The sequence below is a fragment of the Pocillopora verrucosa genome, chromosome 5, assembly GCF_036669915.1.
Source record: "Pocillopora verrucosa isolate sample1 chromosome 5, ASM3666991v2, whole genome shotgun sequence".
NCBI lineage: Eukaryota > Metazoa > Cnidaria > Anthozoa > Scleractinia > Pocilloporidae > Pocillopora > Pocillopora verrucosa.
In genome coordinates, this window is record NC_089316.1 from 16,374,761 (window position 1) to 16,386,486 (window position 11,726).

At 37.4% G+C, this 11,726-nt stretch overlaps 2 protein-coding genes across 2 annotated transcripts; one reads left to right on the forward strand and one right to left on the reverse strand.

Moving 5' to 3' along the window:
* The first annotated feature begins 2,547 nt into the window (after window positions 1–2,547).
* LOC131768861 (uncharacterized) lies at window positions 2,548–4,647 on the forward strand. Its single transcript, XM_059084566.1, is given in 3 exon segments — window positions 2,548–2,566; window positions 3,154–3,285; window positions 4,163–4,647. Coding segments are annotated over 3 exon segments (636 nt in total).
* Window positions 4,648–5,010: 363 nt separating this feature from the next.
* LOC131768898 (uncharacterized) lies at window positions 5,011–10,829 on the reverse strand. Its single transcript, XM_059084601.2, has 4 exons — window positions 10,565–10,829; window positions 6,667–6,729; window positions 5,883–6,164; window positions 5,011–5,233 (listed from the first exon to the last, which is right to left on the reverse strand). The coding sequence occupies exons 1-4, from the start codon at window positions 10,706–10,708 to the stop codon at window positions 5,171–5,173; spliced, it is 552 nt and encodes a 183-aa protein (XP_058940584.2). The 5' UTR covers window positions 10,709–10,829; the 3' UTR covers window positions 5,011–5,170.
* Between the last annotated feature and the right edge of the window lie 897 nt (window positions 10,830–11,726).

Sequence of the window (11,726 nt, forward strand, 5' to 3'; positions counted from 1 at the left end):
TCCGTAAAAGCATTAAAACGATTAAACGATAGAATATGAAAAATATTAAAAATATCAAAATGTTAAAAACATTAATAATGTTAAAACAAATTGTAAGCCAGCTTGAACAGATGTGTCTTTAGCTTGGACTTAAAAATGGCTACACTCTGACTGTCTCGAATTTCAAGCGGCAGTTTGTTCCACAGAGGTGGCCTGGAACGGGCAAAAGCGCGATCACCAAAGGTCTTAAAATTAGTTCTTGGGATCTTAAGAAGGCCCTGGTCACAGAAACGTAGGTGATGACCACAAATGGAGTTTGGCTGCAGATATTCTTGAATGTATTGTGGGTCTTGATTGTCAAGAGATTTATAAACTTAGAGTAACAACTTAAAATAACGCGATAAGTCACAGGAAGTCAATGAAGATGAGATATGGCGGACGAAATGTAATCAAACTTTGGGATCCTAAAGATTAATCGAGCAGCGGCGTTAAGCACCTTCTGAAGACGAAGACGATCTGTCTAGTACTTAGGGACGCAAAAGAGAAGAGAGTTACAGTAGTCCAAATGTGAAGTCATAAATACGTGAACAAGAGTCTTCTCCTAAATAAACTTTCACATTGAATATCTCGTCTGAGTGTAGTCAGAATTTACCATCTTTCTCTCTGGAAAATAATATTCAATTTCTCCGAAAGGCAAAAAAAGGGTTAAAAGCACACTTAGAACTTTGGAAAACGAATTATTCATTTTGTTCTTGTCACCATACGGTAAATACCATTAAGTTGATAAATTCCCATTATCATTAAAGCATTCACTTGTTAAATTTCGTAGGTTAAGAGCAAATGGGACAAAACAGCCTAACTATGGAACATTTGAATCGCATTCGCTTTAAAGGCTGGGTGTAATTTTTCTAATTATTATTTTTTTTTTCAATGTCCAACATCTTTAAGATGAATTGTTCGTAATGGACGCATCTCATCATGCATCCCTTACTTACGTGAAGAGGGAATACGCAACTATTGTCATAAGATTTCCAGTGATGGAAAGGCTCAATCCTACGTAAGTGATGATCTCCAAAACAAAGTCGTCCATCTTGGTGAGCTATAGAAAGTAGTTATATGTTAATTAAACCAATGGACTTATCGCTAATGTTGGAAGAAAGATAGAAAAGGCAATAACGATAACAATCACCAATGGGCTGTAGCCGCTGTAGTCGACTAAGACAGTAAAATGAGATAAATGTCTGCAGCTGCAAAATGTTTCCTCTGAGTTGCTTTTCGATGTAACTACATGGCATCCTTCCTCTGAAAACCCTTGTGGGCTTAATGATGAAATGAATAGGTCAAACAAATCAAACTTTATCACATAATTTATTCCTTCCCCTACTCGCGACATGTGGCTCAGTAGCTCAAGTGGCGATGCCGTCTAATTAGTATTCGAAGCTAAATTTTGGAGACTTCTTACCAGCAGTTTCTGTAATTATAGCTCGCCCCCGAGGGTCATTAGTTTACTCTACACAATCTGCAGGCCAAACCATGATTTATTTCAATTAATTCTGATGACAAACAAAATAGCGCAAAACGGAACCTACACATGCTTTTTTGGGCGACATAATTCTGCAAAACGGCAACTTGAGATCAAACTACTTTGTATTACCATTACAAAAAACCCGAACGTCGAATTACTCTGGTTTTCAAGAATAATTTAATGCTGCCTTTCTTTGTAAGGGTGAAGTGGATAAGACTCTGGTGCCGTTAGATGGGGTAAATTCATCGAGTCACCAGCGAAATCCTTTTTAAAATGGAGGTTCATTTATCAATCGATTAATTTCCAAGCCCCATTGTCTTCATTGTCACTACCTCCCCTTATGAGCTTCCCTCACCTGAACGATGACACTACACGATCTCCTTTCAAATTTTTCTGTTTCTAATTAATTTTTGAATTAGGTGTAGATTTCCGAAAGCAAAGTTATCAATCGGTACTAAGGTTACCTTTTTGCACTAAAGCCATTCCAAAACACGCAACTTTTCTCCCCTCTATCGTCCTGAAAATACATTTTATCTTTGTTGAAAACACCAGAAGGACTGATATTATGAGAATTTTTTCTCTCGCTGTTACCTTCAGATTCCTGAACTTTAAAATGATATTATCTTGCAATTTGTCCGGTTTGGGATCCATGGCTGCGGCCATTATCCTGGTGCCCACATATCTACAGTGTATTCACAAATCATACTATTAAAAAGGAATCACATACCTTCCATTTTTGCGGTCGAATCCTATCCTATCATCTGAGTTAAAGGGAACTAGTTGATAGTAGCTCCAAAATACCACTAACATGATTTCGGTAGATAAAAATGAATTAAGTCTTACATGAAAGATTATTTAAGTCTTAATTAATTGGTTCCGATTTAAGCGACCGCGCAATACAGGTGGAGAACGATACAAAAAGACCTTTGGGACTTTGTAACGGGTGACTGCGACCGCTTAATAGAGGTGAAAATTACAGTCACCAAGGGGTAACAATTTCGTCCTTTGAAAACCGACCGCTTAATACAGGGTGAAAGCTTAACATGGTGCTGCTTAATACAGGTTGGACTGCAAAAGAGTTGTCTTGTTTCTTTTGTATAACATGATTGTTAAATAGGAGCTTAACAAATATTTGTTTCTTCATGAATATTTCTTACTCTTAATTACGCACTGAGAAATGTCACGATCCATGTGAAGAGCAATTAAATTCTCTTCGCTGTTTTTATTTGGAAGCTCAAGATAACTCAACGCGGCAAAATTTTACTTTCTATGGGGTAACTTTTTAGTTCATATTAATTTTGGAAAGTGCACGTTGTTTTCGACATATAATCAATACAATGACAGGTTCAGTGATATCAGAGCATGACTCTAAATTAGAGTCATCGAAACTTGATTTCAATTTCATTTTGTATCTTTTTTGTTTCTATTCCACGTTTTGATTTGTAACCAAACAATTGTCTTCCAGTTCATTTGCATGGACTGCTCACACACCTTTCCATGCTCTCTTTAGATTTGCATGACATCCTCCGCTGAAAGACGGCTTTTACTGATTTTGAGGAGGCTAAGTTGTTTACAATGTTTCGTTGTGATTTTTCGTCAAGAAGAAGAAGAAGAATGCTGGCGAACATAATAATATCATCAGTTATTAGTATTATCCGTGAGCGAGGGATATAACGAGGAATGTTACTTGCCACTGGAGAGACGTCAAACGTTAAGGATGATGGTGAAGAACATTTCACGGGTGTTTGACAAGTACGGTGTTCAGTATTGGCTCGATTATGGTGAGTTTGGCATTCATTTCCAAGTTTAATTATAATTGTAACGTCGCCGCGCGCAAAGAAACCAATGCCAAAGTTTAAAAGAACCCATCGTTTCAAAGAATTGTGTTAAGAATCTACGAACTCGTATTGAGATACCTGTTAAACGTCTCATGGCTTTATTTCTATCGAAACGAAATTTATATGTATTTTTTTTCAAACTAGATTTTGTTATCACTTGGCGCATTTATCGGGCTAAAATGGATATTTTTGTGCTAAAATGTACTTGGGCCCGCTCGCATGCTCGCGTGGTTGTCAGACTATTTTGTCATTCTTTCTTAGTTCTTATTTTTTTCAACCCCCTCTCATGTGATAATAATAGTAATATAGTTAATGTTCTTGAGCTAAATTTAATTTCTGGGTCTCTCTAAGAGTCAACTAAATCCTCGCCTTACGACTCGGGCTAAAATGACTCTGAGTCGGGCCCAAAACATATCTTAATCCGAAACATAAACGCTATTGTTTTATTAGTGCCGTGTATTCTTACTCTTCGACTCTAAAGATGCCATCCGTAATTCCTCTTACCGTCTGCCATACAATTCTTATCATGTTAGTTGAGAGAATTTGGGATTGGATCAACTAATAATCCCCAAACTGATAGTTTTCTATATACTCACCACCTGTCTCCTTGGTTTTGTATTGATGTTGTAAGGAGAAGTTCTGTCACGGTCACTTATCAGAGTTAAAGGGTTCATATTTGCAAGGTCATTCTGTCTATTCGTCGATCTCTTGCTGGTGCTGTTTTTTTTTTTGGTTATTGACTCAATTATTTTTTCATTAATTAATCGAATCTCTTTCTCTTATTTACTTCACTTACAAAGTTCGATTCTTTTGTATTCAGGAACCCTGCTTGGCGCCTATCGCATGGGAGACATCTTGCCATATGATCACGATGCCGACATTTCTTATATTTTGGAAACCGAGAAGCCGGAAGCTTTCCGTAAACTGCGTGAGCTTGGAATGCAAGCCAATGGTTTGGTTGTTGCATTAGGGGATGTGACTGTGGATTTTATGAGATGGCAACCAGTGAACGTCTCAAGTTACATTTCTGGCAAAACTGAAACAATGCTACGCAAATATTACCCTCCTTCATCAAAGGAAAATCTCATTCTGAAATACCATCATACGTTGGAAACTTCTCCCATGTCGTGGGTGGTATCTTTCAAAAGGTTCTATTTCCAGGAAGTGAATGTTGCACTTCCCAACTCACGGGATAAATTACTAGCCTTTAGATACCCGTATACGTTCGGAGCGCGTGGATTTCAGTTTCCTTAGAAGTGTTAATGCTGGGTGCCCTGTTATTTGAGAAAAAGCAATGGTTCCTAAAGGTATCGAGGGTAATTACGTTATTTTGACGAAACACTTTCATTTTATTACGACTCTCCCCTCGTATTGGTATCCTGCGTACCGGGTGGTTTTTTTGTGCTTCATAGGCTCGTAGGGCGGCAATAATGAATCCAATCAGAAAGCTGCATTCGAAAAGGGAACAAGAAAACCAAAATACATAGATACAGAGAGGATTAAGCGGAATATGAGAATCCATATGTTAATTTTTTTAGGGGTTTTAAGGAAATATTTATATACTTATATGTGATTAAATCAGCAAAATATGCAAGAATGTAATATTTATTAGTGATGTAATTGCTTAAATTTAAAAGTCATATGAACAAGTGATAATTAAAGCTTTATTTATTAACGGCAGGCACACTCAATTTTTGCATTGTTTTATACTATCTTTACTATTGTCATTTTTGTAATTAAAGTTTGCAATTATTTGTCAAAAGATGTATGTTGACAAAGGTTTTCTTTCATTCTAGTGTCATGTTACAGACACAAACGGGCGCGATGACTAACACTCACACTCAGACTGAATAGTATTTGATCTTCCTCTTGGTGGGTGAATACAATGCAGCTGAAAAAGATCAGTGACGATATAAAAAATAGGAGAATTTTAATCATAATTGGATTGGGAGGTCGCGGAATATTTACCTTTTAGGAATGAATTTGTTGTTTCTTGCGATATAAATTGGGTATTTGATGACAAATCTTAAGGTGACAGTCTCCATACGCACCGTCAGTCTTTGACCGAGTCTTAGGTTCTGTAACAATTTCCAACGTACAAGAGAGGTTTTGAATAAATATTTACCTTTTTACGAAATCGCTCTACATGTAGCTCATAAATAGGAAGTAAAAAGGGACTAAATCCTTCATGTCTTGCGACTCCATAGCTTACACGTACTTATCCTTATTGGATAATTACGGTACGTTGATCATATTGGATTTATCATGTTTGCAAATGTGAGAAGAAAATATAAGTAAACTCATGTAACTCGTCACCAGACTCGTTTTTCGGACTGCTTCCTTGAAGTAACTGGATGTACAAACTCTTTTTTTCCGGGATACTTTAGCCAATCAGAACTCAGGGTTTGCTTTATTTCGCCCACCCGCAGCGCCCGCCATAAAATGTTTGGGATTTCTCGTTTTTGGAACAAGTTTTTTACATTGATTTTCAAAATAATTTAGAATAAATTGGGGTCCTAAAATTCCCTCGTAATGCCTACCTCGTGCTCTGATGGGGGCTGGAGGCTTGCAAGAGTTGTACTTCTAACAAGTGTGGCAGCGAGCATGATCTCCAAGATGAAAAACACCACGAGGAGAGAAGATACGGCAACCATCAGCTTCTCCTCATCATTCAGGAAGGTAGCTATTCCCTCTTTCACGAAACCATAATTGTCCCTTGGGTAGGTGGGAATCAGGACAAGGATCAGATCCCGATGATAACTGTAAACTGCTATCGCAGATAGTATGATGCAAGCCACGCTTACTGACCACAGCGCATCGATCTGTGTCACAAAAAGGTAGTATTAGAGATTAAATAAGCAGCTTTAAGAATATTCTAATGGGCTGGGAATAAGAGGATCCCAATGATAGCTGTAAACTGCTATCGTAGATAGTACAATGGAAGCCACGCTTACTGACCACAGGGCATCCATCTGAGTTAAAAAGGGTTGGTGTTAGAGATTAAATAAGCTTTAAGTATATTCTAACGGGCGAGGAGCCTTAGGACCTTAATGAGAGGATTCACTGCAGCATCAGTTTAGTTTCAGGCCGTCACTTGAATTTTTTTAAAGATTTTAATTATCGTGTATTTTTATCCTAAAATTTACAAGTTGTCCTCCAAGTCGTCTCCCTCAGCATAGTTTTTTTTTTCTTTTCGCTTTTTGTTTTGTTTTGTTTTTGTTTTTGTTTTTTAAGGCCTTCTTTAATCAAAAATAGGAACGTTTGTACGTCGTATAAGGAATTTAAAATACGGTCACGTGAATCCTTGTTTTGGCGGTGTCTTACCAGAATGGACGATGGGATTGGAACGTGGATTACAGCAAGTCCCATGATGCCAGTGGCGAGAACCTTAGGAAAACAAAGAGATTTTGAAAAGGCTTTTTCAATAGCTTTTAAATTTTCATTATGTTAACTAGTAAATACTACCACTGAACCATATGATAACCTCCAAACAATTATAATGATCGAAATAACCGTAATATGATAATGATGATAACAGTGATAGTATTTAATTAAAAATATTAGTACTGATAATGATCAGTAGCAATAAAACTTGCAAATATGGATGATAATCAGCCAAATTATGAGCCGCAAACCGAGCTGTATTTAATTACTATTTCCCTTTTACCTCACTAGTTTCGTTCAAAGCAACTTGAATTGGAGCTGTTTCAATGAGACGTCATCGAAATCAACCACAACAGCGCAAAAAAATGTTTAAATGTTTTGGCAAGAAGAACTTTTCAAATTACACTTAAATCGCGGAAAGAAGAAGGAATTGTCACGAACTACGAATTTCTGAAATTATAAAGCTATGTTGACCACAATCACTTTGTGGTTTTCGTTCCCCTGTAAAGTTTGAAAGAAATGCAGATTCGATTCATCGTTACAAGTTCCTTGAGGCAAAGAAAAGTCAAATTTTTGGTTTCTTCACCAGTGGTTTAGAAGAAAGTCCTTCACTTTCAACCCAAGAAACAATTTAAAACTTCAAAGGCGCGACCAGTTCCGTTTCAATTGCATATTTTCGATTTTAACAATGGTCGAAGAAGAAGAAATAATTTTTTTCAAAGCCTTTAACAGTGGATATTCAACGTAATAAAAAATTTCAACACAAGTACATTTCTTAATATGTATTTATTTGTATAGCATGGCCCTTGAAGGGAATTGACCAATCAGATAATGTGTACTGTGTACTTTGATTTTATAAAAAAGGAAGTCAATAGAAGACAGCGCATCTGTCGATTATACTTTTGACTCGATAAAAATTAAACAGGTTACTAACGGCGTGATGATTGCTAGGTTTTCTTTTCGAATTTGAAATACAGTCTCACCTCCTTTTTTTCCACACAAAAAAACGGCGTAAGTTATTTGCATTCAATTTCGTAACCATTAATCACAATTTTTGAAAAGTGGTGACAATCAGCAGCTTGTCTTTGAGTTAGGTCATGTTAAGAACTTTTTAGGATGACTCATACTGGCAGTTAGAAACCAGTAACTTGTTCTAAAATGTTTATATGAACTGCTAAAATGCGGACCAAACGAGCAAGTGTTGCCTTACATGATCATGATGAAAAAATAAAGCTTCCTGGTAATCGCTATTTTTTAAACATTAAGTCACCACTTTCACAACTTCCTCTCGAACAATTTCTGATCGATTTATAAATTTATGCATCTTATAAGAATAAAGTGTTACAAACATTAGCTCTACAAGAGATATCCGATAATAGATAAAATAATCAATCTGCAAACGCGGCTGACTCGCACCCAGGCTCGCACTCCGATTGCGTTGCATTGTGGTAGCTTCATTTTCAATATGGCGGTGAAAGCAGCAGAATTCGGCAGATGTTGACTGGAAATTCCGTAAAAGTTAGGCCGTTCCTTTTTTCTTTCACCGTAGGTGAATGTAATTTGATGTATTATGAATGTGTAAAAGTATTTTTATTCGTATTTGTCGCGTATTCTATGGTTCTCAAGGACAAACGCGATCACTGTTTTTTTGTATGTGATTTGAGACCGGATTTCAAGAAGGTCAAATTTGATGTACGTCGTAGTTTGGAGCCTTTCAAAGATTTGGATGGCGGCTTTGATCCTTCTTTAACAGCTTTGACGAAACGCTCTCCAACGATACATGTGTTTCTCGCATTTTAAGTGCGGGTGTTTGAGACCGATTATAGCCCAGAAAAGGCTTATTGTTGCTTTACACAGCGTTACTATTACACACTCAATTTTGTTGTAAATCTACTTTCCTAAGTAAAAGGAAATTAACTTATCACGAATGTTGTATGGTAAATCTATATATTGATCATTGAATAAAGGACACTTGAATTTGAGCTATGAACAGAATCACTTGACCAATGAAAAACTCTACAATGCGCGCGGCAACACACCAGGTAAGCCGGAAAGTAAAAGGTAGTCGATTGTTAAAAGGTGTTAATTGCTTGAGCGACTCCTGCCATTCGCTTGCGCTTTTAAATCTTCTAACCTGAAAGCTTAGCTGTCATTAGGATATCCTTTAATGACTTCCGTTTGCGATGTGATGTTAAGGGTTAGTTTTAACGTGTCATTTCCCCATCTATATGTTCTTGAGGTTTGGCAAAGCCGGATGAGATTGTGTTACAAAAGATAAATATTTTCACGTGTGCGCGCTATTTTTTTATTTATTTTTTTTTTAGAGGGCACGGTAACAAATCCTGCAATCTGATTGGTTCTCAACACAGTCAGTATTTTCCTATCTCTGCCCACGGGCCACGGTAACGCTTTCGTGAGTCGCCGAGTACATCTCAAATTTCGTTGCTATTTTTCATAAATACATCTCGTTTTTCCGGCTGGGCAGTATTTTTAAGCAAACACGTCGGTCACTATCTCAAGCCGATAAATAACTTGTGAATCCTCTCTTCTCTCTCTCTCTCTCTCTCTCTCTCTCTCTCTCTCTCTCTCTCTCTCTCTCTCTCTCTCTCTCTCAAATCACTGTGGTTGACAGAAAAATATTGGTTTCAGAAAAAATTTGTTTAAGCAATAGTGTCATTACGTTGGTTGACTAGCGGCCTAAAAACCGTCTGCAATTAATTTTAATCGTTCACAAAAAGTACCTAGAAAGTTAAAACGTGAGGTATTTGGTTGTAGTTAAACTGAACGAAGGAACTTCAATCATTTAATATCTGAATTTTCCCAAACAATTTGTTCGAAGTGAAAAAGCGAGCAAAGTTTTAAATTCAGTTTTACAACAAATATACGCTCTCGGTGAGTCTTTCCTAGTCCGTTCAATTTAGACATTTGTACCGTAAATTATACTACAGAAACTGAAGGAATTTATTGAAAAAAGGCTGCATTAAATCCCCTTGTGTCTCATTGGAGTGTGCCATTCGAATTTAGTTTTTGTGGAGGAAAGACCAGATTTACACACGCCATTGCAGCAAACAAACGAGCAAACTCTCACAACTTCAAAATAAAAGATTTGAATTTACTCACAATTACTTTCCTCGCCGTTCACTTAGTGAACAGAGGTAAATCTTCGTACATGAATGAATCGTCGATGAGAGTGAATAATACTTTCCGTTAGATCATTGAATGTTTTTGAAGAAAACATCGGCCATCGGCTGTGTGTGAAACTGCTGCCAAATGAACAGATTCTCAGGCAAGACTGCAGTTTCGATTCTTTCTGAATCTCTTCAATTGCCTCCTAACAACGAATTTGTCACGGAGGAATAACAGGAGTGGCACAGGCCCGCAAACACTTTTTAACTTTCGAAGGAACGGCAACAGACAGTGAACTTCCATTAAATTCCACGTTTATTCGCGCTATCTTGCTGCTACCAGAGATGTTCACTCGATCACGACAGGATGCAAATGACTTATTTTTCATTTTACGACCATGATGCAACGTAATTTTTTCGTAATCAAACACCGCCTGGGGTAATACAAAGCGACAAAAGTCCTATTCCAATTTTAAAAAATGCTAATTCATCGCAGTTACGCTCAAAATTTCCTGCTTTCCACCTTTCTGTGTAATAGGCTCACTGTCAAAGTATATATATTCTATATTTCAAGAACACAACACAACATCCCCGAAATATGCACAGACCTGGAGCTTTCGATTTGGTTAGTTAGGCCTTAATCCTCTAAAAACCTCAATAATCAAATTACATATTTCCCAAAATTTAATTCCAAAAGGTAAAAGTTTTCTTACCAAGCTAGATATCCAACATGGCATATACGTTAGGCTCGTGCGGTACCCTACTTTATATCGATCCACCATACCAATCGTGAGGAAGATGGCCGCCATCGCCAACTGGGAAATTGAAAGGACCTTCATTCGTTTCTTCCCGAACATTTTTATCCCTTTGCTTTGCTTTGAAAACGTTTTAATTAGAAAGGCTTGGACTTATCACCGGAATATTTTGTGTTCTTTATGCAAAATTAGGCTACGAAATAAGACTGCATGCAGCTGTGATGAATCCATGTCCTTATATGATCCACTGGCTAATTTCTGTCACTCGCACATTGATAATTATACAAAGCGATTCAGTGCCAACCAAATTTATAAAGAGCGTTCATATGGCGAAAAGCTGTCAGCATTTTTTTCTTATATTACGTCTATACAACCTGGCTACTTATTATGTAACTTACTCAACAGGGATATCATAAGAATTCAGAGGTTGCATTCACAGTTGTTTTTGACGTTATATTTAGTCTCCACTACACAACAAATAACACAGTAGTGCACACCAGATAAGTTTATTTAGGAAAGCCTGCCGAGAACCAACCCGAGGCATATATTGCCCGAGGCGTGCATACATACATACATTCGCAACTGATATACCATATACATTACTGATCTACAATCAATTCCTTACACATTCAAAATAAGTATACATTACTAACATGCCCACCTCACCAAGTCGGGATTAACAGAGGTGGGTAACCGCTTACAAGAACATTACTACGGTTATACGGAGGCCAGAAAAAACCTCCCAGAAAAAACCCCTTTAGGGAAAAAATATGACAGGAAATCTGGATAGGAACCATGGCCCACACTCAGAGCAGTTGGCAGCCCGTCCTACGAGGCTTTACAGTTAAAGAAAATAACTTTTCAAACTAAAATAAATTTGTCATCAGCCAGAGGTGGACGGTTGGTTCTGAGGCCTAGATGGACACCACGTGCTATACTCCCCCTTATGTACAACTGCATCATTACCCATGATGCTCGGCTAAGGCCCAGGCCTTGTCGTATCTCGTGCCGACAAAATATTTATTTCTGCCTTATTCGCAGACTCTATCGTCAGAAATACCATATTTAGTCTCCACTACACAACAAATAACACAGTAGTGTAAACCAAACAAGTTTATTT

Excerpts from the sequence above, each read along its gene's own strand:
- LOC131768898 (XM_059084601.2), bottom strand. The coding sequence starts at position 10,708 with ATGTTCGGGAAGAAACGAATGAAGGTCCTTTCAATTTCCCAGTTGGCG. Across the intron at positions 6,730-10,564 it reads CATGTTGGATATCTAGCTTG|GTTCTCGCCACTGGCATCAT; the intron begins GTAAGAAAACTT and ends TGTTTTCCTAAG. Across the intron at positions 6,165-6,666 it reads CAATCCCATCGTCCATTCTG|ATCGATGCGCTGTGGTCAGT; the intron begins GTAAGACACCGC and ends TTTGTGACACAG.